Here is a 27,098-nt window from a genome sequence, read left to right on the forward strand (position 1 = left end):
CTCCGAAGACGCGGGTACTTACCTGCAAGCAGACCGGAACCGGGGCACCCCCTTCTCTCCATTCTAGCCTATGTGTTTTGGGCACCACTTTGAACTCTGCACCTGACCGGCCCTGAGCTGCTGGTGTGGTGTCTTTGGGGTTGCTCTGAACCCCCAACGGTGGGCTACCTTGGACCAAGAACTAAGCCCTGTAAGTGTCTCACTTACCTGGTTAACCTAACAAATACTTACCTCCCCTAGGAACTGTGAAAATTGCACTGTGTCCACTTTTAAAACAGCTATTTGTGAATAACTTGAAAAGTATACATGCAATTTTGATGATTTGAAGTTCCTAAAGTACTTACCTGCAATACCTTTCGAATGAGATATTACATGTAGAATTTGAACCTGTGGTTCTTAAAATAAACTAAGAAAAGATATTTTTCTATACAAAAACCTATTGGCTGGATTTGTCTCTGAGTGTGTGTACCTCATTTATTGTCTATGTGTATGTACAACAAATGCTTAACACTACTCCTTGGATAAGCCTACTGCTCGACCACACTACCACAAAATAGAGCATTAGTATTATCTATTTTTACCACTATTTTACCTCTAAGGGGAACCCTTGGACTCTGTGCATGCTATTCCTTACTTTGAAATAGCACATACAGAGCCAACTTCCTACAACACTGATGTTACTTTAGTCTCTGGGGGTGGGGTGGATATAGCCACACTAGCTGCCTGTCCGCCTAAACTGCAAACATACAGACAGCAGCTCTTGATAAATGGAAAAAAGGTAGAAGCCCTGAAGGATACAGGTGCCAGTGTCACCATGGTGACAGAGAAACTGGTTTCCTCAGGACAGTATTTGGCTGGACATACGTATCCAGTTACCAATGCTGACAAGTGACTAAAGTCCATCCCATGGCTATGGTGACTTTACAATGGGGGGAGTTTACTGGCCTGAAAGAGGTGGTGGTCTCTTCTCCAATCCCAATAGAGTGTTTGCTAGGGAATGATTTGGAGTCCTCAGCATGGGCTGAGGTAGAACTCAAAACCCATGCAGCCATGCTGGGTATTCATGACCTGGTGTGTGTAAAAACAAGAGCACAGAGCAGAGCACAGGGTAGAAAAGAAGTGTTGGAGCCTTGAATAATGGCCCAGCCTTCCAAGAGTAAAGGGGGACTGGCCTCTGAACAGCACAAGTAGCAAAACCTCTCTTCCCAGGAAGATGTCTTATCCCCTGAGAGAACTGAGTCCCTGGAGCTGGAGCCTTACCAGGTAGAGTTCTTGGGCCCAGGGGGACCCCAAGGGAACAGCTGTGCTAGGGACAAAAGAGTTGTCCCATTCCTGAAGGCCTGAGACAGCAAGTTGCTGAACAGGAAAAGGGAGATGTCAGTGGCTCCCACAGGGTCTATTGGGAGGATGGACTCCTGTACACTGAGGCAAGAAAACCCAAACCTGGTGCCACTAGGAGAGTGGTAGTGCATCAAGAGTTTAGAGAGTTTATCCTCACATTAGCCCATGACATCCCCTTAGCTGGGCATTTGGGACAGACCAAGACATGGGACAGACTAGTGAACCATTTCTATAGGCCCAACATGTCCTAGAAAGGAATGGAGTTTTGTAGCTACTGTGTAACCTGTCAAGCCAGTGGTAAGACACGTGGCCATCCAAAGCCCCCCCTCATTCATCTTCCAGTGGTGGGGGTCCCCTTTGAAAGGGTTGGTATGGACATTGTGGGTCCACTTGAACCTCCTACAGCCTCAGGGAATCAATATATACTAGTAGTAGTGGATCACGCTACCAGATACCCTGAAGCAATTCCCCTTAGGTCAACTACTGCCCCTGCAGTAGCCAAATCCCCAATTGGTATTTTTACCAGAGTGGGTTTCCCTGAGGTGTGGTTTCTGACAGAGGTACCAATATTATATCATCTTACATAAAAACACATGTGGAATGAGTGTGGGGTGACTTATAAGTTCACCACACCATATCATCCACAAACCAATGGTCTTGTTGAGAGATTCAACAAGATATTGAAGGGCATGATCATGGGGCTCCCTGAACAACTCAAAAGGAGAATGGATGTCCTCCTGCCATGCCTGCTTTTTGCCTACAGAGAGGTGCCTCAGAAGGGAGTAGGGTTTTCCCCCTTTGAACTTCTGTTTGGCCATCCTGTAAGGGGACCACTAACACTTGTTAAAGGAGGCTGGGAGAGACCTCTCAATGAGCCTAAGCAAGATGTGTTGGACTATGTGCTTGGCCTTTGCTCTAGAATAGCTGAGTGCATGGAAAAGGCATCTAACAACCTTGAGGCCAGCCAACAACTCCAGAAGTTGTGGTATGACCATAAGGCTGCAAAGGTTGAATTTCAGCCAGGGCAGAAAGTCTGGGTTCTGGATCCTGTATCTCCCAGGGCACATACGGACAGATGGAGTGGCCCTTACCCAGTCCTTGAGAAAAAGAGTCAGGTCACTTAACTAGTGGACCTGGGCACTAGCAGGACCCCAAGATGGTGATCCATTCTAAGTGCCTAAAACTTTATAATGATACGGCAGACATAACCATGCTGATGGTTACTGATGAGGATCAGGAAGCAGATAGTGAACCTCTCCCTCACCTCCTCTCAACTGACCCTAAAGATGGATCATTAGATGGAGTTGTCTACTCAGACACCCTCTCTGCCCAACAGCAAGCTGACTGCAGGCAAGTCCTATAGCAGTATGCTAAGCTCTTCTCTTTAACCCCTGGTCAGACACACCTGTGTACCCGTGATGTGGACACAGGAGACAGTATGCCTGTCAAAAACAAAATATACAGACAGTCTGACCAAGTCAAAGAGAGCATCAAAGTGAAAGTCCACAAGATACTGTAGTTAGGGGTAATTGAGCCCTCTGATAGTCCCTAGGCGAGCCCAGTGGTCTTCGTTCCCAAGCCTCGTATCAAAGATGGCAAGAGAGAAATTAATTCTGTCACTAAGAAAGAAGCTCATCCCATACCCAGAGCAGATTAACTTATTGACAAATTGGGTGCAGCCAAATTCCTAAGTACCTTTGACTTAACTGCACGATACTGGCAAATTGGGATGGCAGCTGGAGCAAAAGAGAAAACAGCACTCTCAATACCTGATGAGCATTATCAGTTCACTGTTAACAATCAAGGTATTTATACAGCGCGCTACTCTCCCGTGAGGGTCTCAAGGTGCTAGGGGGGGTCACTGCTGCTCAAAAAGCCAGGTCTTGAGACGCCTCCGAAAGGCGAGGTGGTCCTGGGTGGTCCTGAGGTGGGCAGGGAGGGAATTCCACGTCTTGGCTGCCAGGTAGGAGAAGGATTTCCTCCCGGCGTTGGTTCGGCGGATGCGAGGGACGGCGGCAAGAGCGAGGCTGGTGGAGCGAAGTTGACGTGTGGACATGTAGAAGGTGAGGCGACGGTTGAGGTATTCGGGGCCCTTGTTGTGGAGGGCTTTGTGTGCGTGGTTGAGGAGCATGAAGGTGATCCTTTTGTTGACAGGTAGCCAGTGCAGGTGTCTCAGGTGGGCGGAGATGTGGCTGTGGCGGGGTACGTCGAGGATGAGGCGTACAGAGGCGTTTTGTATGCGCTGAAGACATTTCTGAAGTTTTGCAGTGGTTCCTGCGTATAGGGTGTTTCCATAGTCCAGGCGGCTTGTGACGAGGGCGTGGGTCACAGTTTTTCTGGTGTCGGCGGGGATCCAGCGGAAGATCTTTCAGAGCATGCGGAGTGTGTGGAAGCAAGAAGACGAGACGGCGTTGACTTGCTTGGTAATGGTGAGAAGGGGGTCCAGGATGAATCTGAGGTTGCGTGTGTGGTCTGAGGGGGTCGGTGCGGTGCCCAGGGCCGTGGGCCACCGGGAGTCCTCCCAGGCGAACGGGGAGTTTCTGAGGATGAGGACTTCCGTCTTGTCTGAGTTCAGCTTCAGGCGGCTGAGTTTCATCCATTCTGCGACGTCTTTCATTCCATCCTGCAGGTTGGTTTTGGCGGTGGCTGGGTCTTTGGTGAGGGAGAGTATCAGCTGGGTGTCGTCGGCATAGGAGATGATGTTGATGTTGTGTTTGCATGCGATGTCGGCGAGGGGGCTCATGTAGACATTGAAGAGAGTGGGGCTGAGCAAAGAGCCTTGTGGGACGCCGCAGATGATCTTGGTGGGTTCCGAGCGGAAAGGCGGGAGGCAGACTCTTTGGGAACGGTCCGAGAGAAAAGAGATGATCCAGTCCAGGGCCTGTCCTTGGATACCGGTGGAGCGGAGGCAGGTTATTAGGGTGCGGTGGCAGACGGTGTCGAAGGCAGCCGAGAGGTCGAGGAGGATGAGGGCGGTTGTTTCTCTGTTGTCCAGTAGGGTTCGGATGTCGTCGGTGACTGCGATGAGGGTGGTTTCCGTGCTGTGGTTGGCCCGAAATCTGGACTGGGAGGGGTCGAGCAGGTTGTTGTCTTCGAGGAAGTTGGTCAGTTGCTTGTTGATGGCCTTCTCAATGACTTTGGCCGGGAAGGGGAGGAGCGAGATGGGGCGGAAGTTCTTCAGGTCGTTGGGGTCCGCCGTAGGTTTCTTCAGGAGAGCGCTGACTTCCGTGTGTTTCCAGCTCTCGGGAAGGTGGCAGATGCAAACGAGCTGTTGATGATGGTCTGGAAATAGGGGGCGATGCTGGCGTCGGCTTTGTTGAAGATGTAATGTGGGCAAGGGTCCGAGGGGGCACCGGAGTGGATGGTGTTCATGGTAGTTTTGGTCTCTTCGGCGCTGATGGGTGTCCAGGCGTTGAGGGTGACGGCTGGGGCTGTGAGTTCCGTGGTGGTCGGCGGGGTCTGTGGACCGAAGCTGTCGCATAGGTCGGTGATCTTTCGATAGAAGAAGGTAGCGAGGGAGTTGCAGAGTTCTTGTGAGGGCGTGATGGAGTTGGAGCTGGCGTTGGGATTGGAGAGCTCTTTGACGATGTTGAAGAGTTCTTTGCTGTTGTGGGTGTTCTTGTCCAGTCTCTCTTTGAAGGATGCTCTTTTGGTGGCGCGGATCAGCTGGTGGTGTTTGCGGGTGGCTATTTTGAGGGCTGACATATTTTCTGCGGTGTCTTCTTTGCGCCAGGTTTTTTCGAGGGGACGGCAGGTTTTCTTGGATTCTTTGAGGGCGTCTGTGAACCATGGAGGTTTCCTGATGTTGGTCTGTCTTGGGAGGCGTCTGAGGGGGCGAGGTTGTCAGCGCAGTTGGTGATCCACTGTGTGAGGCTGAGGGCTGCATTGTTGGCGTCGGAGGTGATGGCAGGTTGTTTGTGGTTGAGAGTGGAGAGTAGCTGTTCTGTGGATATTTTGTTCCAAGGTCTGTGGGTGATAGGTTGTGTGCAAAGGTGGTGGGTCTTGCGTCTGAAGGTGAAGTGGACACATCTGTGGTCAGTCCAGTGTATCTCGGAAGAGTGGCTGAAGGATACGTGGTTGCTGGCGGAGAAGATGGGGTCGAGCATGTGTCCAGCGATGTGGGTGGGGGTGTTCACCAGTTGCTTGAGACCGAGGTTGGCGAGGTTGTCGACTAGGGTGGTGGTGTTGGTGTTGTTCTACTCCAGGTGGAAGTTCAAGTCTCCAAGGAGGATGTAGTCTGGCGAGGCTAGGGTGTGCTGGGAGATGAAGTCTGTGATGGATTCGCTGAATAGGGCGCGTGGTCCAGGGGGCCTGTAGACGAGAGTTCCTCTGAGGGTGGTCCTGGGGTCGGTGTGGATCTGGAAGTGCATGTGTTCAGCGGCGTGGAGGGTGTCTTCGGTGGAGGTAGTGACGTTGATGGAGCTCTTGTATATGATGGCGATTCCTCCTCCGACTTGGTTGGTGCAGTCTTTCCTGGCGATCTTGTAGCCGTCGGGGATGGCTAGGGCGATGTCGGGGGCCGATGAAGCATTCATCCAGGTCTCAGTGATGAAGGCTACGTCTGGTGCGGTAGAGTCCAGGAGGTCCCATAGTTCAATGGCGTGCTTGTGGACGGAGCGTGCGTTGATGAGGATGCACTTGAGGTGGTTGTTGGAGCATGGGCTGGTGGACGGATTTCAGTCGCGGTGGAAGGTATACTTGCAGGTTTGACAGGCGAAGGGTCCATGTGTGCGTTTCGGGCTGGCTTGGTAGCAGGTGGTAGTACGTCCGGGGTTGAGTGCGTGGAGGGAGGCGGAGTCGTAGCTGTGCTGGGGGTTTTGGGAGCGCTGGGGGCCACGGGTTCTGGCACTGGGTGCGGTCCAGGCGCGGACGGGCGCAGACGGGCTTGCCTTCGGCGCGCTAGCGGCGCACCCGCTGCGCGCGGCCGCACAGCGGCCGCCATAAGAGGGAAGAGGGGGAGGAGGGGTCAGCTGGGAGGAGGGAGGCAGGAGGGAGGGCGACGAATGGGAGCAGGGGGGGCGGGGCCGCACGGATGGCAGCAGCGGGAAAGCAGAGAGTGGGAAGCGGGGAGGCGGGAAAAAGAGAAAAAAATTGAGAAAAAAAGAAGCAATTCACTGGAGAAAGGCGAGGATGGCCAGAAAAAATAGAAAAAGTCAGAGGAGGAAAAAGCGCAGTGGAAAATAGAGGGGCGAGATACACAGGAGTAGAAAGCGCAGTGGCAGAGTGTAGAGGGGGAAATTCACGAGAGGAGAGCCAAGAGGAGAGGAGAAACAAAGAAATGGACAGGAGAGAGCGCAAAGAAGTTCACGAGGGGATAGCCAAGAGGAGAGGAGAAACAAATAAATGGACAGGAGAGAGCGCAAAGAAGTTCACGAGGGGAGAGCCAAGAGGAGAGGAGAAGCGAAGAAATGGACAGGAGAGAGCGCAAAGAAATTCACGAGGGGAGAGCCAAGAGGAGAGGAGAAACGAAGAAATGGACAGGAGAGAGCGAAAGAAGTTCACGAGGGGAGAGCCAAGAGGAGAGGAGAAATGAAGAAATAGACAGGAGGGAGTGCAAAAGAGCACCTACGGCCTCCAAGCGGTGGCAGGGGCCTGGGCAGGTGGAGCTGCAGCAGCGGGGAAGTGACCTACCCTAGGGTCAAGGGTCGCTCCCTAGGGTCAAGGGTCCCTAGGGACACTGTTATGTGCTTTGGCTTAAAGAATTCCCCTGCCACCTTCCAACGGTTGGTGAATCAAGTCCTTGCTGGTTTGAAGTCCTTTAGTGCAGCATATCTAGATGATATTGCTGTCTTTAGTTCCAACTGGCAGGATCAAGTGGTCCACCTGGGGAAGGCTTTGCAGGCCCTCAAAGCAGCAGGCCTCTCTATCAAAGCATCTAAGTGCCATATATGGCAGTGAACAGTTGTATACTTGGGCCACCTTGTAGGCGGAGGCCAAGTGCAACCTTTGTTACCCAACATCCAGACAATTCTGGACTGGGAGGTTAAAGAAACCCAGCCCCTTAAAGAAGCAATGTGCTCAGCCCCAGTTCTAAAAGTGCAAGATTATTCAAAGCAATTCTAAGCAGCGTTTGAGTGCTATTGAGAGGGAGGCCTTTGCTGTGGTTTGGTCCCTGAAAAAGCTGGCACTTACTCTGTAGTTCAAACTGACCAAAAACCTCTCAGATGGCTAATGCAAATAAAAGGTGAGAACCCTAAACTTTTGAGGTGGTCCATATCCCTACAGGGAATGGACTTTGTAGTGGAACACAGACCTGGGACAGCCCATGCCAATGCAGGTGGACTTTCCAGGTTCTTCCACTAAGACTATGAAGACTCTCTTGGGAAAGGTTAGTCTCATCCTCTTTCATTTGGGGGGAGGGGTTGTGTAGGAAAGTGCCACTGTTCACATGGTTATCCCCCCCACTTTTTGCCTAGTGTTGATGCGAACTTTGATTGAAAGTGTGCTGGGACCCTGCAAACCAGGCCCAAGCAGCAGTGTTCTTTCCCTAAATCCGTACCTTTCCTCCCACAATTGGCACAGCCCTGGCACACATTAAGTCCCTTGTAAACTCTTCCGCTGGTACTAAGGGCCCTGTGGCCAGGGAAGGTCTCTAGGGGCTGCAGCATGTATTATGCCACTCGGGGGACCCCTCACTCAGCACATACACACTGCCTTGCAGCTTTTGAGTGCTAGTGGGGAGAAAAAGACAAAGTCAACATGGCACCCCTCTCAGGGTGTCATGCCCACTAATCACTGCTTGTGACATAGATAAGTCACCCCTCTAGTGGGCCTTACAGCCCTAAGGCAGGGTGCACTATACCACAGGTGAGGGCATTGCTGTACGAGCAATATGCCTCTACAGTGTCTAAGTCTATTCTTAGACATTTTAAGTGTAGTGTAGCCATATTGAGTATATGGTCTTGGAGTTTGTCATTATGAACTCCACAGCACCATAATGGTTTCACTGAAAATTGGGAAGTTTGGTATCAATCTTCTCAGCACAATAAACTAACACTAATGCCAATGTGGGATTTATTGAAAAAGGCACACATATGGTATCTTAGAGATGCCCCTGTATGTTAGCCCAACTACTAGTGTAGGACTGGCCAGTCTGTGCCAGCCTGGCACTTTCAGGAGAGTTTCTGACCACATGGGGTGAGTGCCTTTGTGCCCTCTGTGGTCAGAAACAATGCCTGTTCTGGGTGGAGGTGCTTCACACCTCCCCCTGCAGGAAATGTGACACCTGTCGGTGAGCCTCAAAGGCTCACACCTCGGATTACAGTGCCCCAGGCACTCCAGCTAGTGGAGATGCCTGCCCCCACCTGACAAAGCCCCACTTTTGGCAGCAAGTCTGATGGGAATATTAGGGAAAACAGGGGAAGTGACCGCCCCAGCCAGGACCAGCCCTAGGGTGTCCAGGGCTAAGGTGACCTCCTCCTGCAGAATCCTCCATCTTGGTTTGGAGGACAGGCACCAAAAGGGATAGGAATGTGCACCCCTCCTCAAAGAAAGTGGGCACAAGGAGGGTGCAGCCACCCTCGGGGACAGTAGCCATTGGCTACTGCCCCCTGACCCTAACAAGCCCCTAAATCTGGGATTTAAGGGCCTCCCTGGACCCAGTTCACCAGATTCTGGTGACCTACAAGAAGAAGAAAGAATGCTTAGCTGAAAACCCCAGCAGAGAAGAAGGAAGACGACAACTGCTTTGGCCCCAGCCCTAGCGGCCTGTCTCCTGCTTCAAAGAACCTGCAAAAAGAACAGCAATGCGTCCCGCCGACCCAACAACCGCTGCCAACTCCAGAGGACTGCTCTGCACCCAGAAGGACGAAGAACTCCAGAGGAGAGCAGCTCTGTCCCAAAGAAACTTTCTACCAAGGACTCGCACCTCACTCTGGATGCGTGAGTCGTGACCCCTGTGCACCCGGCACCCACAGCCCATGTTCAGGTGGTCCACTCAGCAAGAAAGGATCCCCAGGAGATTGGGAGCAAAAGCCAACCCTGGGATGACCCCTCCAAGCCCCCACGACAACGCCTGCAGAGAGAATCCAGAGGACGGAGATATCTGATGCCAAAACGACACACTGCACCGCAGACCCCAGGCCTTGGAGAACCTGACCCCCGGTGCAGGATCAACCAGTGGGCAGCCCTCTGCCCTGCCTGACCAGTGGTGTGCCTGAGACCCCCCCCCGGACCTCGCCCACAGCCTCTGAGTGACCCCCAGGGTCTTCCCATTGACCTGCATTGGAAACCCGATGTGCTGTTTGCACCCTGCACCCAGCTGCCCATGTGCCTCTGAGGGTGTGTGTTTGGTGCCTAATTGTGGCCCCTCTAGTGCTCTTCTAAACCCTCCTGGTCTGCCCTCCGAGTTGCGGGTATTTACCTGCTCGCTCTCCGGATTCCAAGTACCCCCTATCTCCTTAGGCACCCACGTTAACTTGACCCTCCTTTGACCTCTGCACCCGACCAGTCCTGTGTTGCTGGTGGTGGGTGTTTGGGGCTAACTTAAATGCCCAATGACGGACTACCTAAAACTCGCAGATAAGAACTGTAAGTCGTATACTTACCTAGTACACTGTTCAATCCTTTCTTCCCCCAGGAACGGTTGAAAATTGCAGTGTCCAGTTTTAAAATAGCTTTTTGACATTTTAAAGAAAACTGTATACACTGTTGATTCCATTCAAAGTTCTGATTATAAGTATGCAAAGTACCTTACATTTTATGTACTTACCTGCAAACTGAATCTTGTGGTTCCCACGTCGTGTTGTTGGATACAGGCTGTTTGCGTTGCATTATTTCGCCAACAAGCCTTGGTTCACGCAAGAACGTATTTTGTGTCAAAGAAGAGCTGCCCGGACCAAGGAGGGACCTGGGGGTCTCAACTCACACTGAGGAGACAGAGGGGGCTCTCAGCACTTCGGAGAGCCCTCAGAAGACCTGGCAGCACCCACAGGTGTCCCAGGATATGGGAACAAAGGAGTTGCATAGTATGGTTGTCACAGCACTACACAAAGAGATCCCATGCTGACGGAGAACAACTCAGGGAGCTGAGCGTCACAGGATAGAGTGCTGGTGACCCAAACTACACTGTGCATGAAGAACTTTTGGAAGAAGTGCACAGAAGCCCAAGGAGCTGCAGAGGATGCGATGCACAGGGTTACTGTCTGGCACGGGGAGGCATGCCCCTACCTCCACCAAATTTGGACAGCTGGAACTTTGGACAGTCAGGATCTCTTCGGTGCACCACCTGTGTTCCAGGGATCACGCTTGTGGACAGGAGCAGAGTCCCAGAGTACCAGTCGTCATTGTAGAGAGGTGCCTGCTGAAGCAGGGAACTGACTCCGTCACTCCACGGGAGATTCCTTTGGTTCTTCTGGTGCAGGGTGAAGACAGGCAGTCCTCAGAGCGTGCACAACCTGGAAACTGTTGCAGTTGCTAGCTGGAGCTGAAGTTGCAGGTCACCGTAGCCTTCCGGATACTTTGTTGCAGTGACAGTGGTTCCTGGAGCAGTCTGTGGTTGATCCGACGGTCAGAAGCTGAAGCAGAGGATGCAGAGGAGTCCTGGTGGAGTCTTGCAAGCCGAATCTGAGGAAACACCCAGAGGAGAGACCCTAAATAGCCCTGAGAGGGGGGTTTGCTGTCTATCCAGGTATGCACCTATCAGGAGGGGTTTCTGACGTCACCTGCTGGCACTGGCCACTCAGAAGCTCCCAAAGGGTCCTCACACCTTGGAATCCAAGATGACTAACGCCAGGGACACTCTGGAGGAGCTCTGGGCACCACCCCTAGGGTGGTGATGGACTGGGGAGTGGCCCCTCCCCTTTCTTTTGTCCAGTTTTGCGCCAGAGCAGGGACTGAGGGTCTATGAACTGGTGTAGATTGTATTATGCAAGGAGGGCACCATTTGTGCCCTTCAAAGCATTTCCAGAGGCTCTGGGAGGATACCTCTCCCATGCCTGTAGCACCTCTTTCCAATGAGAGAGGGTGTAACACTCCTCTCCTAAAGGAAATGCATTGTTCTGCCTTCCTGGGATTAAGCTGCTTAATCCCCAGGAGGGTAGAAACTTGTCTGTGAGGTGCCAGCAGCTGTGGCTGCAGTGCAACCCTCAGAGTGCTGGCTTTGCAGTACTGGAGGTCCATGGTGGAGCCCCCAGGGTGCATGGAATTTGCCCCCCAATACCAGATTTGGATTGGGGGTTCAATTACACAATCTAAGACACCTCACATGTCCATATTGGGAGTTACCATTGTGAAGCTACATATATGTATTGACATATATGCAGTGCACACTTATAGTGGTGTCCCGCACTCACAAAGTCTGGGAAATTGGTCCTGGACAATGTGGGGGCACCTTTGCTAGTGCAAGGGTGCCCTCACACAGAGTAACTTTCACCTAGCTTTCAGTATCTGAAAGTTAGACATAGAGGTGACTTATAATTTACCTGGTGCAGTGAAAATGGCTGTGATATAGTGTGTGCACTATTTCACTCAGGCTGCAATGGCAGTCCTGTGAAAGGGCTTGTCTGAGGTCCTTATAGGTAGCAAAAGAAATGCTGCAGCCCATAAGGATCTCCTGTAACCCCAATGCCCTGGGTACCTAGGTACCATATACTAGGGTCTTATACGGGGGATCCAGTGTGCCAATCTGAATTGGAATATTAAGTCAGTAAACTATAGTGACAAATATGGTAAAAAGAGAGAGCATTAGCACTGGAGTTCTGGTTAGCAAAACTCCAATGACACAGTCAAGCATACTGACAACACAGTAAATCACACTGGCATATAGGCCATAAGCTATGAGTACTGGGGTCCTGACTAGCAGGACTCCAGTGAGACAGTAGAAACACACTGACAAACACTGACAAACAGGCCAAAAATGGGGGTAACCATGCTAGAAGAAAGCCACTTTCCTACAGGCTTACCTCTATTTCTCTTCATCCACTGGTCTTTTGTTGTGTCTTTGCCATATTTCTGCCACTGGTTATAACATACATGTAGGGGCAATGGGGCAGCCTGTTTCAGCAATTGGTTAACTTCACTGTGAGTATTTGGATTCTGCTCATTCATAAGGAGCACATAAACACAAAAAGTAGTTCCCTTTATTGCCTGAGACTAGTATAGCAATGTGTACTTTTTGAGAACAAAAATGTTTTTGCTTTTGGACAATGTTTTTAGGTCTTGCCTGAGACAGTGCAGTGAGTCTCTTTTTAATAAGAAAAAGAAAACTTAAAAGGCGCATACAGTGCCCCCATAACTTAGCATTACTTAGCATTGGTTGGCTTCAACATCACTCTCATTTTCTCGCTTCTCATTGGTCAGTGCCTCCTGCTTTCACTTTCTGTTCCTGTGTTTGGCCATTCTCAGGAGCATGGACCAAGTAAAGCTTCCCATTTTTTGGCCAGTGTCCTTCCACTGACTGCATGCTTCAGGAGGTACTTTAAAAAAAAATATATTCTTTGTTGCACTCCATAGCAGTGCATGTGTGTCTCTCGCCCCACTATCAGTAGTGTGGCTTTCCCCCTCCCAGCCTGTGGGTACTTGCCCCACCATCTCTCTTCCTCCTCCTATTGTCCATACTGTTACTTTCTTCCATCCTCCTCCCACTGTCTGTAATGTAGCTTGCTCCCTCCATCCTATCACCATCTGTGGTCCTATTTCCCCTCCTTCCTCTCTTGTGTTGCCTGTCCGTACTTTCCTCTACGGCTGTCAATTGTTTTGTGCCCCTCCGAGTTGTCACGTGTTGCTTATTTACAATTGCCTACTTCATGCCTCTGTGTGATCCATGGAGAAGTTTGAGGCCCAGCTCCCTATTTACCGGTGCCTCTGCGGCCTCAACTTAAGATAAAAACATGCATTGGCATAGGTCTTGCCTGAACAATATCTAGCGGCCTTGTCAATGTTTTTTAGTCATGTTGCAAAGCAGCAAAGGCGCAGTGCAACATATCTGAAAGTAAAGAAAAAAGCGCTAAGATTTGACCAACATTGACCATGACATAGCGCTTTTATTTTCTTTACTTTCAGCCATGTTGCATAGTGGCTGCGCTGCTGTGTAACATGGCTAAAAGAACATTGACAAGGCCAATATATCTCGTACAGGCAAGACCTATTTAGATTTGCCAAGTCTTGTTTATGTGTTGATGAGGGTCTCAATAACCCTGACAAAACAAAACAAGCAGTAGCAAAGCCAAAAGGCTGGAAGCTTTCACTCAAGGAATCTGCATGATCTATTTTAACATTGCTGGTCTTCTGGCATATGCTGTACAAACAGAACTTGTATTACAGCAGTGCATTTAAATGAAACACCACCCAGACAGCTAGAGATCTTCCCCTGCCTAGTATGATGCTTGGAACAGTCCCTTTATACAGGTGCAGTGCATACATTCTCAGAGTACCACACTGACACAACTGGACGGGTCACCCACTTTCCACAGACCTCGCAGAACAGGGCATGGCCACGCTTGTGGACAGCAAGCGAGCACTGTCGTGTGGTTGGATCGACAGTTCATATGGTACTTTATATGAAAGTGTAGTGCTTATTTCCTGAGCCATCTAGCTCTAGGCAATGTACAAACCATTGTCTACTACCAAGCAGGTATGCAATGTATACTACTGTATCTGTGAAGCAGGCCTGCCAATTCATACAGTGCTACTCTGCGTCACATGATACAGTGTCCCTTGGCATGGTCACCCGGGGAAGTGCCGATATCACATGGTGGTAGGGAGGCAAGCTGGAAACCCTCTCACGAGTGGGTTTCCAGCTTGTCTTTCGATAGTCCATTAAGTGGCATGAAAACGGACAACGGTGGAAGTCTCAGAAACATTTTTTTTTTTATTTTTTTTTATTAGTTGGTGGCAGAGGGAGCGGAAGTCTTTTAGGCAGTTCTTGGCCAGAAGCCGCCCCCCTGGGCCCTAGCACTGCAGATGTTTAGCTTTAAAAAAAAAACAGGGGCCAATAACCTTAACATGCTTGAACGTCCAAATAAATAAACACATGCACCACAGTTCCAAAAGAATAAAGTTCATGCCCCAATTCCCTGCCTGAATACAACGAGTAAGTAATGCTCTTCAAACACAATAACGTTGCCTCAACAGAAACTTGACCTTTGCACACGTAACGTAAACGATGGTAAATTGTAATTTGTGAAGTGAGCATGAGAGACAGATGTTAGCAGGATGCCCGAATGATGCCCCCATACTTGAAGGAATCTGCGTGAAGCCTACAATCATCAAGTAAGGATCACATAGTTCATATATAAAGAAATACATGCACTTCACTACCCTCCCCAAACACAAAGCTCTCGAACTTGTGTAGCCTAAATTAGGATCCCCTGATATAAGATTGTTAAAGCACAGGGAAATCTGATATCTCGTTCGTCAGAACATTATATTTTATGTATCTACACATTTATTTATCTATGTATCTGGATTTCTGTGGATATTTGTATCAGTATATCAATGTATCTATGAATCTGTGCATCTACGAATCTTTGTATATTCGTTTCCTGATATCTGTGTCTCTTTCTCTGCATATACTTGTATCTACACATTTATGTATCTGTAGTTCTGTGCATCTAAGTATCAGTGTATCTGTGTACCTGTGCATCAGTGCCTCTCTATGTGTCTGTCTTTGTATTCATTCACCAGTGTAGTTCATCATCTGTGTATCTATGCATCTTTGTACATTTGTTCCTTCAAATCTATGTATATGTTTCTCTATGCATCTTTGCAGCTATGTCTATGTGACCCTTTGTTGCTATGAGTTTAAGCCAGTGTTTCCAAGTATCTGAGATTATGTTTTTGTATTAACGTACCTAAACAAATGTATATCTTTAAGGCTGGTGCTTTGTACCTGCATGTCTATGTATCACAGTGTCTCTATGTATCTTTGTGTACGTGAATACTTATATCTCTGTATCAAATTATCTATGGATCTGTGCATCTATGTCCATACATTTATCTTTGTATCTATGTGCCTGTGGGTATATATCTCACTCTACATTTGTATCTCTGTTTCACTTTATCCATGATGTCCAGTCTTACAAGTTTCATTCACCGTTAGGACAGAGATAGTGGCCTCCAATCTGTAATTGAACAGAACTGGTCAATTGGGCATGAGTTTCCATCCCATGATGTACTGTTGTTTTCTCAGCGTGGTTCAGAAAATTGATTGTCTGAATATCAATGTCCCATAATGGTAATGGGGCAGGAATAAGTTAAGCACCTTCTGGTTCCTGACAACTGAACCATCCTAGTATGGCATCTGCTTCTGACTACTGGACCATCCTGGTATAGCTAAATCCTGATCCTGCACTACGAAGTAGAACATCTGGAAAAGACCAGGATATGTAGCATGGTCAGGTTTCCTGTTTTGAAGGTCTATATTAACCAGCCATTTTAGCCCTCTGTGCTTCCATTGTCTTCAACGGTGCATCCAACATTCCAGTGTTCTAATATAGCTTTAAAACCTGCCATAGCCCTTTGACTGATTATTAAAGCCCCATCCCTTTTTTATTTCCCTTGCCTTTGACTGAGGCCAATAACACTGGAGAGGGACTTTAATGACTAACAGTGCCCATTGTAGGAGGGCTATATTAACAATCATCAGTAAAATATGCAAAGGTAATGGAATAACGGGAATCTGACTATCAGGAATGTTATTACTACATGATAATTTAAATAGCTCTCTCATTTACCTTCATAAGGACAGTAATTCCATCAACTATTCAAATACTGTGCAAATTTGCAATTGAGAGAAAGAAATACAGTGGTTCTATGATTGCATAGAAAAACAAATTCATAGAGTACCAATACTGAGAAACCATTTCATCTAAACTAATTAGTCGAAATTTACAAGATGAATGACATTTATCATTAGTTAGAAACAATGTATAGTATATATGTTTTCTAAAATTGAATTTTACATGTTTTGCTAAGGTATAAATGCCATTAATATTGAAAAGGGGTAATCATGTTGATTTTTAATAAAATTAGTAATCCCACATCCATTCAAAAGGAGACATTTAACCTTTCTATTTAAATTGTTTTTCTTTGGGGAGGGTCTTCCCCCAAGTGCCACTTCCTACTTTCTATTACTTTCTTTTTCTCTACTGTGGTTTTTCTCGCTCCCTCCTGCTCCATGCTTCCTCCTTCTTTCCAATTATTTGTAGCCCCCACCCAACTTATTTTCAGCCACTTTTAAAATTGATTTACTAGTTTATTTAATTTTATTTTATTCTTCCACAATGTTCTTCCCCTTTTCATGCCTTTGAAGCCCGCCATGCATACCATTATTCTCCCTGCGAACCATTCCCCTACTTAAAACTATAGTCCTTATTTGGGATTGGTGGGCGTCCCGTCATATTTAGAGATCTGTGTCTGTCTGCTGGAGATCTCTGTCCTATGAGACGGCTCAGTGGAAGGAACTGTAGCTTTGCTGAGTGGCCAGCATATTTTTTGCAGCCAATCCGCAAATATGTTTGTTTTTCAAAGACAAACTGCCAAAGCGAGAGTTTGTTTTTGAAAAACAAAAATGCAAGGGCCCTGACACTTTGGGAGATTTCTCCTAGAACATGAGGGTCATTTTATTCTTTCCTGTTTGGGATTGCCAAGTTTTTCCTGTTGGTCCCAGACAGGCTCCAACTATGTCCGAGTTTCTTCCTAAATAGGATGAATGGTCTGAGATACCTAGTCCTATGGCTCAATATCAGTGGGCACATCTGTCAAAGGTTTCTGCTGGCGAAGACAGAGACGGTCCCACAATCCGAAACATGATGGTTTGATCAACTCCACCATGTTTAAGTTTGTAGCAGTTCCTGAAATGGAGTAAAAAGAGAACATTGAAGAAAAAGAAACATTTGCGCAGGTGTTCCTTGTTGTAGACTCAGTGGTGGGTAGAAAAGAATGGAGTGAGGCAGAGAGCAATGACACTGAGAAAAGTTCATTTCCGTTGGACAGGTGGCTATATAAACATACATTAGTGGGGATTTCCTTGCCTCTTGATTGATCAGAGATGAGGGGAATGAAGTGTAAGATTTCTGGTACACAGGGAATAGTCTTGTGGCACCATGGAATGTGACACATGGTGGGCACATGGAGTTCACTTGCATTAAAGTTTCAGTCTATTGTGCTATGGATGAGCCTGCGTAGATATGTGTATAGGTGGCACTATACCCACCAAGCTGTAAATAACATTGATATTTGCTGATGAAGCATTCAGAGTAGGCTGTAGATTTGGATACACTGTTCCAGGAGATCTGCAGACCTAGACAGATAGGGACTGTTTTAGAGGAGAGGAAAAGGGATATGTACGCTTTCCTCATGTGAAGAATACAAATGTGCTCCTTGAATAAATAAAGAACAAGGGTTGTTTTCAACATGCACGCCATTCAGCAGGATGGATCCGACATCCTGGAAATTCCATTCACTCAGAGTTTCGAGGAAACCGGTGTGCCTAGAAAGAATTTCCAGAACAGATTTCCTTGATTATTTTTTTTTTAAATCACATACAACCGACTCAACAAAAAAGTTCACATTACATATCCCCACACGAATGCTGAAACTGGCAAAACACCCGGAAAGGAGACAGGATAGCAAATCAAGAAAATTGTGTGGGGAAGAATATTTTACCACTCTGGATGAGGACCAGTCAGTGCTTAATTCATAAAGAATACTTGTCGGGCTCATAATTGTGCTCAGCAGCCGATGCATCAGCTATAGAAAGTCAAGGTCCTGAATACCAAGGGTGTGTACTCTTGCCTCCGTCAGCCACCACCAGACACTCCCTGTCTTTTTAGCTCACTCCTGCGGGCTCTTTTACATCCTAGTTTTCCCCTTTTCTCACTGTTTTTCCATCTTTCTCTTACTTCTTTCCTCCGTTTGTGTTTTACTCTCTCTTGCTCAGGATCAAAGTCTGTAGAGGAAAAATATGTGTTGGTAGCCAAAGATTAGTGCTGGCAGGTCCCACCTGTAACCAACCGTTCAAATTAAGCACCGGTGGACCTCAGAGAAGGTGACACACAACTCTCATAAAATAATTGGCCACAAAGTACCAATCAGAGTAGCACAGAAACCCTCAGTCTTCTGCTGCGCATGCGCGCAGTACGACACTGTTTGGAACCGTCATTGGGCCGACTTAAGCTAACAAGCAGCGGGGGCAAGGGAGGCTGAACTTGTGCGAATGGCGTACAGACTTTGAAAAAAGATAAGCACCCACCTGAACCTGTCCAAACATCAAAAATCATTCCGACTGATTTTGTAATGCTTCACCTTAGCTAGCTGGTGAACATGAGGACAAGGAGAATGTGTGCTGGGAGGGACATGGCTCTGTTTCCTACATGTTGTTGACGCCTCTGTGGCGTGGCTGCCGCGGTCATCCGTGTGGTGAGGGAGGCGATCCTCAGTCTCTTCAGGCCGTTGGACATGGAGAGCTCCGGGCTTGGGTTTCTGCTGGCCTTGGCTTCCATCGGCCTCTTGGCTGAGTCGAACCCCAGAGGTCGAAAAGAACTCGATGCAGACACCAACGGGATGCAGGTTTGTGAACCTTTGAATCTGGAACAAAATCTGAATTCAGACAGGCTATGCAAGTACTACTAAAGCTAATGTTTTTCTTTATTCTGTATAGTAAAATGGTTCCCTGAGCTTTATTACCAAAGACAGAACATGTACCACATGGGCAGCGCTATTGCAAGCTGCTCTCCCCCACTGAACATCCACAGGCAATAGTGCAAGCTACGCTCCTGCAAAGAGTGTAAGAACAAGTTTAGAATAGGTGTCAGGAGTACAACTATCGCTAGTGTACATTCGGGCACAATCTGAGCTTGTCTCGAATGTGCAAAATGTTGTTTAAAATGGGTGATCGACAGTTAATGAACAGATTGTCTGCTCCGAAAGTAAAGTGGCTCTGTTAAATTACTCAGTAATGAAAGCTTCACTCCCACATAGATCAGGAACAGCATGTGCAGAAGCTGTGGTACCAACTCCCCTCACACACGTAGGCGCAGTGCGGGCTGCCTACATCAGTGCAAATGTAACCTACATAGACAAACATGTATTGGCGCTCGACACACACACACTCCCTCCTGTCACGCTCAGCAAGTACTGAGTAAGCATCAGCAGTGCTAACTTTCATTGTTGACAGAACAGCTGAGTTTGAGCAACAGCAGCACAAGCTTCCCTCCCACGCAGAGCAGTTGCCACGTAGGCAGCAGTAGTGCAAACCAGTTTGAGCCGCAGCACAAGCGTCCCTATCACATCGAGCAGTAGTGCAAACTTCCTTCCTAAGCAGAAAGGCTACAGTTCGGTTTGAGCAGTAGCAGTTCAAGCTTCGTTCTCATACAGAGAGAGTAAATACTGCACAGTTAAGTGTAGAGGTAGCATCCTTCATACACAAAGCAGGCACAGGTAGCTGATGTGCAAGCTTCCCTCAAACACAGAATATGTGCAGCATGTGCTGTAAGTTCCCTAACCCACACAGAACACATGTAAACCAGACTGCGGCACTGCAAACCCTCACACAGAGCAGATGTGGCAGGGGATGTAGTAAAATATTTAATTTTGTAGAAGTGATGCAACAGTGAGGCCGGGAAGACGATGGCTACCTGGGTCCTGCTCTCTCTCCCTTCGAACTCAGCTGCTTAATGCTAGTGGCCATGAGTTCCGGAGATGTGGTTGGACTCTCAGCCCTCCTCCTTTGCCCACCCGGGACCCCTCCAGTGACTAGTGACCTTGGCAACCCATGTCCTGTCTGTTAGGGTGTCGCTGCTAGTTTGTGTTAAGAGGGCTTGAATGCTCTGCTGCGGAACATGCTTTTACGGGCACTACCGGGCACTGGGTGGTTTCTGAGTAGGCAGGCAGGGTGGGGTTCGCTTTTGTTGCTGGCGACGGACATGATGCGTTTCCTGTCAACTGCGGTTCCGTGTTTCAACAAGCATTGGCAATGCCAATAGATCTGGCTCCAAAGGAATGTTTATGGTAATGTGAAGCATTACAAGGAAATAGAATATGTATTTGTGTGGAAGCAAATAACTGTGTACTAATTGGTGTAGGTTAAATGGTCAGGTGACACTGGCACGGTCAAGTCAAATCTAAAAGTCCATTCCATGTAGATTCATGTCTGCCCACCACCCACCTGTGCTGCTGGTAACGAAAGACAAACAGGATAAATTATCTAGTTATCTAAGACATTTTTACAGCATTACAAAGTCACATGTGTGCCCCTGAAATTTCAGGCACCTGAATAAATAAAACTATCATCGATTGTGGAGGCAAGCACTTTTTAGTGAAAGCACACAACTTCTGCCCAATCAAAACATGTACTCCTGGCTCCCAGCATGCGGGCAGAGCCAAAGCCCCTCTCTAGCGGAACTCACATGATAGTCTGGTGACAGCTGGGTTGTCAAGCCAGACCATAAAATAAACAATGCAAAACAAATGATTTTAGAGTGTGGTTCAAAATAATTTGTTTTTATGTTGTGGTGTTTCCTGTCACCTGCAGAGTTGGCATCAGCAACGTTGAACTTCACGGATTTTCAGGGAGAGGGGACAGGTGTCTGTTGCTTGGCTCATAGAATACAGTGCATATATGATAAAGGAAATTCAGTTTTCATTGCAAAGGAATTCTGTTTAGTATATTAAACTCTATCATTGCATTGAGTGGCAGTTGTTAGAAGTGACATCATGAACTTAGAAACATGTATGCCATCATCACCTTTAAGAAGATGCTATAAGTGAATCAAGAGGAAATCTGTGTTTTGCACCCTATACGTGGCCTAGGGTTTTACTATATCAGTGCACACACCAAAATGATATATTTCAAGGTGCTTTCATGTGAAGATGAGTCGAAAGGAAGCACTAAGAAACAACCATTGGCAAAGCCAATAGGGCTCACCTACCCAAGCTCTATTGACTTTGATAATGTTTTTAGCCATGTGGTACTGCAGAGCAGCTGCTGTGCAACATGGCTGAAAGTAAAGAAATCTAAACACTAAGACGCTGACAGCGCTTGCCGCATCATAGTACTTTATTTCTTTACTTTCGGCCATGTTGCACAGCACGCGCACTGCAGGATGGAGTGGGAGGTGTGAGGCAGAACAACATCCTCATAATTAACTTTTAACCCTTTTATAATTTTAATTATAGTTTTAACTTTATTTTATTTTGCAGAACATAATGACGTTGGAAAAACACTTTGATGCAGTCAGTACTTGTTGCATCACAGTGTTCTTTTAACTTTATTCTTTGTTCACAATTCTTTGCCACCTGCTTGTTATTCTGATGTCTATAGATCTTATTTAGGATTGTTGATGAAACTGGAAGCCTTAATAATAACACCAATGTGTCTCAATTGTATTTGAGCATTTGTGTAGCCTTGCAGACCACTGATGCAGGATCCAGCTTGTCTGATTAAGGAATGTGACAGCACTAATGGCAGGGGGGTTTAGTTTTGGTACATTCGGCACATTTTACAGATAAACAAGGATGGGGAAGAGGGGTCGGCATGGGCAAGCAATGACAATGGGGAGGGTTGGGGGAATGGGTGTAGCAAAATGCTGAATTGGTGGGAGGGGGAGAACAGGGAGAGGGTTTGGGTGGGAGGGAAAAGAAGAAATACAGAGAAGGAGTGGGTGGGGAAAGAGAAATAGTACCTCAATCATACCAGGATCAGGGAACCGATACTAATCAAGAGAGAACAATCTGTGCATGGTCCATGCTCCACAGAAAAAAAAGGAAGTGATCTGACGCGCACTGGCCAAATAGATGTCAGCAAAGAAAAGGGACAATGAAGCCAATGAATGGTAACCAATAGAAGGCTCAAAGCCTTTTATTGTAAATAATACCACTCACAAGTGATGGCACATGCAGGGCATGCGTTGTCGCAGGCAAGAACTAAAAAGTAATTGCTTCCTGGTTTCACATTGTGCAATTCAGCCACTCCATGGGTATCTTATTCTCTCTCACTTTTTACATCAAAGCTTAAAGTTGTATTTTTAGTTATTTCAGGTCTAAATCAGAGTAGTGCTAAATACATCCAGGCTATGCAAATTTCAAAAGCACTGGTGGTAGTCGTGTTTGGAGAACTTCATGTTTCAATGCAGAAGCAGATTTTAAAACCAGAGCATCCACTCCTGGTCAGTGCATTGTGAATATATGCTCCATGTAGCTGAAAGTCTTTATTCATTTCCATCGATTCTTGAATTAATTCATCCATCAGCATTAATTCATCCACCCACACGTCATCACCCAATTAATCATTTGTTGAGCCTTGCAGCTTTGTCACTGTTCGCCATTCACCCATACAATGATTGGACAAGATTCTATCATGAAAAATGTGTTGTAAAACCCACCACATTTGCAATTCTGTTCGAACATCTTGTAGGAGAAGGACCCCAAAACTCACTTTGAAATGTGATCAGGCTTACTCAATGTGCCCGGTTGCTACATGCAGTACATGGGCAAGTCTGACAAAATTTGCCATGGCTGCTTTTGGTTCCCAGTCCGACTCTGCTGGGAAGGGTTACTTCAGCAGTGATATTCCACTAGCTAATCCGACATAGGGTGAGTGTCTGCACAGGGGGCCTCCCCCCTGCAATACCATGCAGACCAGTGTGTCATCCCTCTCTAACAATTCTTTGGTTATGGGTGCTTGTCCCCATGCTTACTGTCCTGTGCAAGTGTGGCAGCTGTGCATACTTTGCATTTCTTCCTTATTGCCCTTCTGCCTCCTGCCCAGGGAACTATGCCCCACATTATGACTGTCAAAATTCCTCATCTCTTTGCAGTTTGTGTTCATGGTTGGGGAAGGTGGCAAGAGTGTGTGCCAGGGCTTATGAATCGGAAGGGCCAAAGTGCCCCAAATATAGCTGACTTTTACTTCCTCACCCGGGGTCAAGTAGAGCCGGGCCAAAGCTAGGAGTATAGGGTTTGGGAGTAAGGCCACCAGAGATGAGGAACACAGAAGAAGTGATGGTCCTCTACCTGCGGGTACGCTTTTGAAAACAGGTTGCTAAGGGCCATTAAAAGTTAAGGCACACATTCCCTTTTTTATTCATATGAAATAGTGATCATAACATCCAATAGATATCAGGATGCCGTCTCAGCATCTTGTTGCATTGGAAACCTATGTGCTATAAACTTGAAGTAATGATGCTACACATCAGACGTCATGGCCAGGCGCACAGCGCAGAAGCCTCCAACTTAAAAAGGACAAAGCAGGCAGATATTATCCAGTGGAAATACACTTTTCAGGTACACAGGGGATCCCCATGAAGGTCTAAAACTATATTTATTGATTTATTTCTCTAAATATTCTACCATGAAATATGCAAGTCTTATCCTTACACTGCAATAACAATACTAATTTATTTTTCAATGCTTCAGTGGGCTTTCACCGTATAGCTCTTCATGGGGCCGATCATAAAACCATTTAGGTGTAAGGAAAATGATGTATGGGTTTGAATTTTGTTAGAATACTCCTCACCTGAGTGGAACTTCTTGGGGGTGTGACACATGCGTTTATATGTATATTGCATGTCTTTGCAGTGAAACGATAGGAGTGTTTTGGGAGTACGCATTTGTACACCAAACAAATACACAATGCAACTATTGCAAGTTTATTGTTCAGCTAGAGAAAAGTGAGACTCATGCCTTGTGAGATATATATATATATATATATATATATATATATATATATATATAGATATTTTTTTTTTTATATATATATAGATATATATGCAAAAAAGAAAAGAGAACTCTAGGTAGTTCCCAAGTTTAGGTGGAGAGCAGCTCCAGTAAAGCGCACCCTGCAACACCAGCGACACTCTAGATTTGCTCACCTCAAATGTCTGTTTATCTAGCAAAGTTTTTAAGCATAGGATCAGCCCAGTTCTATCCACCCCGAGCTAGATAGGGACAAAGTCTTTTGCCATTTGTACAGCAAGAATCTTTAAGCACAGGATTGACACAGTGCTATCCTCGCAGAGCTGTAAAATGACAAAAGCCATTCACCACTCCAGGTACAGTATTACAGCTTTGGACTGGTAAAATACCATCCAAGCCAACCTAGAATGAGTAAAAACAACCCTTGAAGTGTGTTTCACTCTCTTTAGAGCTCTTCAGAGGAGTTTAGCTTCCTCCATACACAAGGGAGCACCCAATATAAGTCAAACAAATCCCTTTCAGGGTTAGAGTGACGCATAAATTATGCAAACAAGAAAAGAGAACTCTGGTTACTTCCCAAGTTTAAAATGAGAGCTGCTCCAGTAAGGCGCACCCTGCAACACCAGCGACACTCTAGTTTTGCTCACCTCAAATGTCTGTTTATCTAGCAAAGATTTTAATCATAGGATCAGCGCAGTGCTGTCCATGCCGAGCTATATAGGGACAAAGGGGGTGATTCTAACCTTGGCGGACGGCGGAGGCCGTCCGCCAAGGTACCGCCGTGAAATGACCGCACCGCGGTCAAAAGACCGCGGCGGCCATTTAAACATTTCCTCTGGGCCGGCGGGCGCTCTCCGAAAGAGTGCCCGCCGGCCCAGAGGAAATGCCCCTGCAACGAGGACGCCGGCTCAGAATTGAGCCGGCGTAGTTGCAGGGGTGCGACGGGTGCAGTTGCACCCGTCGCATATTTCAGTGTCTGCAAGGCAGACACTGAAATACTTTGCGGGGCCCTCTTACGGGGGCCCCTGCCATGCCCATGCCATTGGCATGGGCACGGCGGCCCCCAGGGGCCCCGCGGCACCCCCTACCGCCATCCTGTTCATGGCGGGTTTCCCGCCATGAACAGGATGGCGGTAGGGGCTGTCAGAATCCTCATGGCGGCGGAGCGCGCTCTGCCGCCATGAAGGATTCCCCCGAGCAGCGGTAAGTCGGCGGGAGCCCGCCGACTTGCCGCTTCTGACCGCGGCTGAACCGCCGCGGTCAGAATGCTCGTGGGAGCACCGCCAGCCTGTTGGCGGTGCTCCCGTGGTCGGTGGCCCTGGCGGCCACCGGCCGCCAGGGTCAGAATGACCCCCAAAGTCTTTTGCCATTTGTACAGCAAAAAACCTTAAAGCATACGATTGATACAGTGTTATCCTCTCTGAGCTGTAAAATTACAAAAGCCATTCACCCCTCCAGGCACAGTATTACAGCTTTGGACTGGTAAAATACCATCCAAACCAACCTGGAATGAGTAAAAGCAACCCCTGACACGTGTTTCACTCTCAATGGAGCTCTTCACTCTAACCCTGAAAGGGATTTGTTTTGATATATATATATATATATATATATATATATATATATATAGAGAGAGAGAGAGAGAGAGAGACCTGCATATCTATCTATCTATCTATCTATCTATCTATCTATCTATCTATCTATCTATCTATCTATCTATCAATCTATCTATCTACTGGTCTCTATACCAGAAGGATTTCGCTTGGAATGTGAGTGTAATGGCTCTGTGCATGAGTGTGTGAGAATGCGCATGATTGTGAATGGTAAGGTTGTCAACACTAACGACTCAACTCACAGGGCTGAATTTGGCTGGACTGTCGGCAGTGAGCCAGATCTTGAATAAAGCTGTGGACCTCTCATAAGGCCAGAGACATAAGACTGGAACATGTCAACCAGCAGAGTGGAGAACCAATAGAAATTCTCAATATTGACACTTTCACTGTTTCTAATATCTCTACAGATTTCATGTAATTAAAAGTCTTTTTGGCTATGTAAAGGGCATTTTAATGCTCCGTTTGGATCCAAAAAGTACCAGAAGAAGGCAATAACACCTCCACATAAAAGATTCTTATCACCTGGAAGCCCATCCATTCCACCACAACTGTGGTACAGATGCGGTGTAACCTGACGATAAAGCAGGCCACCATGGGTGAGCAGCCACCATCAATTTTAGAGAAACTCACACCTTTTCAGAGACAATATCCCACAACTGTAAAGTATCAGGAATGATATTCTCATGTCCGAATTGCTCATTTTGATTTCTGGTAATTCCTGTATAGGAGGATATAAGCCCTGGACAGCCACTCTTCTTGCTCCCCTTTTTGAATGGGACACACAATTAAACTAGCCAGGGTCACATTAAAGCTCCAGATTTTGAAAACACCCAACTGCTTTGTTCAGAAGCTATCAATTTTAGGTAGTCCACTTGAGCAGGAATAACCTCCTTCCTGAAACACCAAGATGAAAGAATACAAAAGTCCTGAAGCAATCATTCCTGGAAAGTGAACCTAGGGTGAGGAAGTCTAGCACATTGAGTGTCAGAGCAATACAGTACTAAATAGTTTTTTTTTAAAAACGGAACATTAGCATTTTCCAGCAACACTTTCCGCTGTAAAAGTAATTTCTTTCTCCGAGAGAATTTTCAGCATGGTTATTGTAGTTTCCATTTTTAAAAATCCTTTTTAGGTCGAGCCTAGGCAGTGTGCATGTGCTGTCTGCAAGGCCTGCTGTATTCAGTAAAAGGACTTTGATCCCACCTGCTGCTTATGATAGGTTGATTCCAGTGTCGCTCTTCTTTGCTGCCTCCTAACTGGTTCGCGCAGCCGATACCTCATTTCCGTTCTTAGCTGAAGACCATAGGCTAAGTACTATATCCTTACACTTCAGGTGTTTATCTGTTCATTTGGGGGACTACTTTTTTTCTTGCCTGCTCGTGCTACACTGTGGGTGCGTGTTCACAAGTGCTAGCGATTTCACTCGCTATGACGGCTCCCATTGCTGCTTTCATTTTATTACATAGTTCACCTAATCTCCCCATACCACGCCCCCACCTCCTGTCAGTCACACCT

The 27,098-nt window shown here is 47.2% G+C and overlaps 1 protein-coding gene across 3 annotated transcripts in view; it reads left to right on the forward strand.

The window, feature by feature from the left end:
* Positions 1–18,490: 18,490 nt before the first annotated feature.
* Positions 18,491–27,098, forward strand: part of LOC138260777 (uncharacterized) — a 252,241-nt gene continuing 243,633 nt past the window's right edge. For 2 of the 3 annotated variants that reach the window (XM_069209228.1, XM_069209227.1), the window contains exon 1: positions 18,491–18,849. In XM_069209228.1, coding sequence (XP_069065329.1) covers positions 18,739–18,849 — 111 coding nt within the window. In that variant the 5' untranslated portion in view covers positions 18,491–18,738. The remainder of the gene's footprint in view (positions 18,850–27,098) is intronic. The other variant, XM_069209226.1, reaches the window with a different exon arrangement.

This window comes from Pleurodeles waltl, chromosome 10 (genome assembly GCF_031143425.1).
Source record: "Pleurodeles waltl isolate 20211129_DDA chromosome 10, aPleWal1.hap1.20221129, whole genome shotgun sequence".
NCBI lineage: Eukaryota > Metazoa > Chordata > Amphibia > Caudata > Salamandridae > Pleurodeles > Pleurodeles waltl.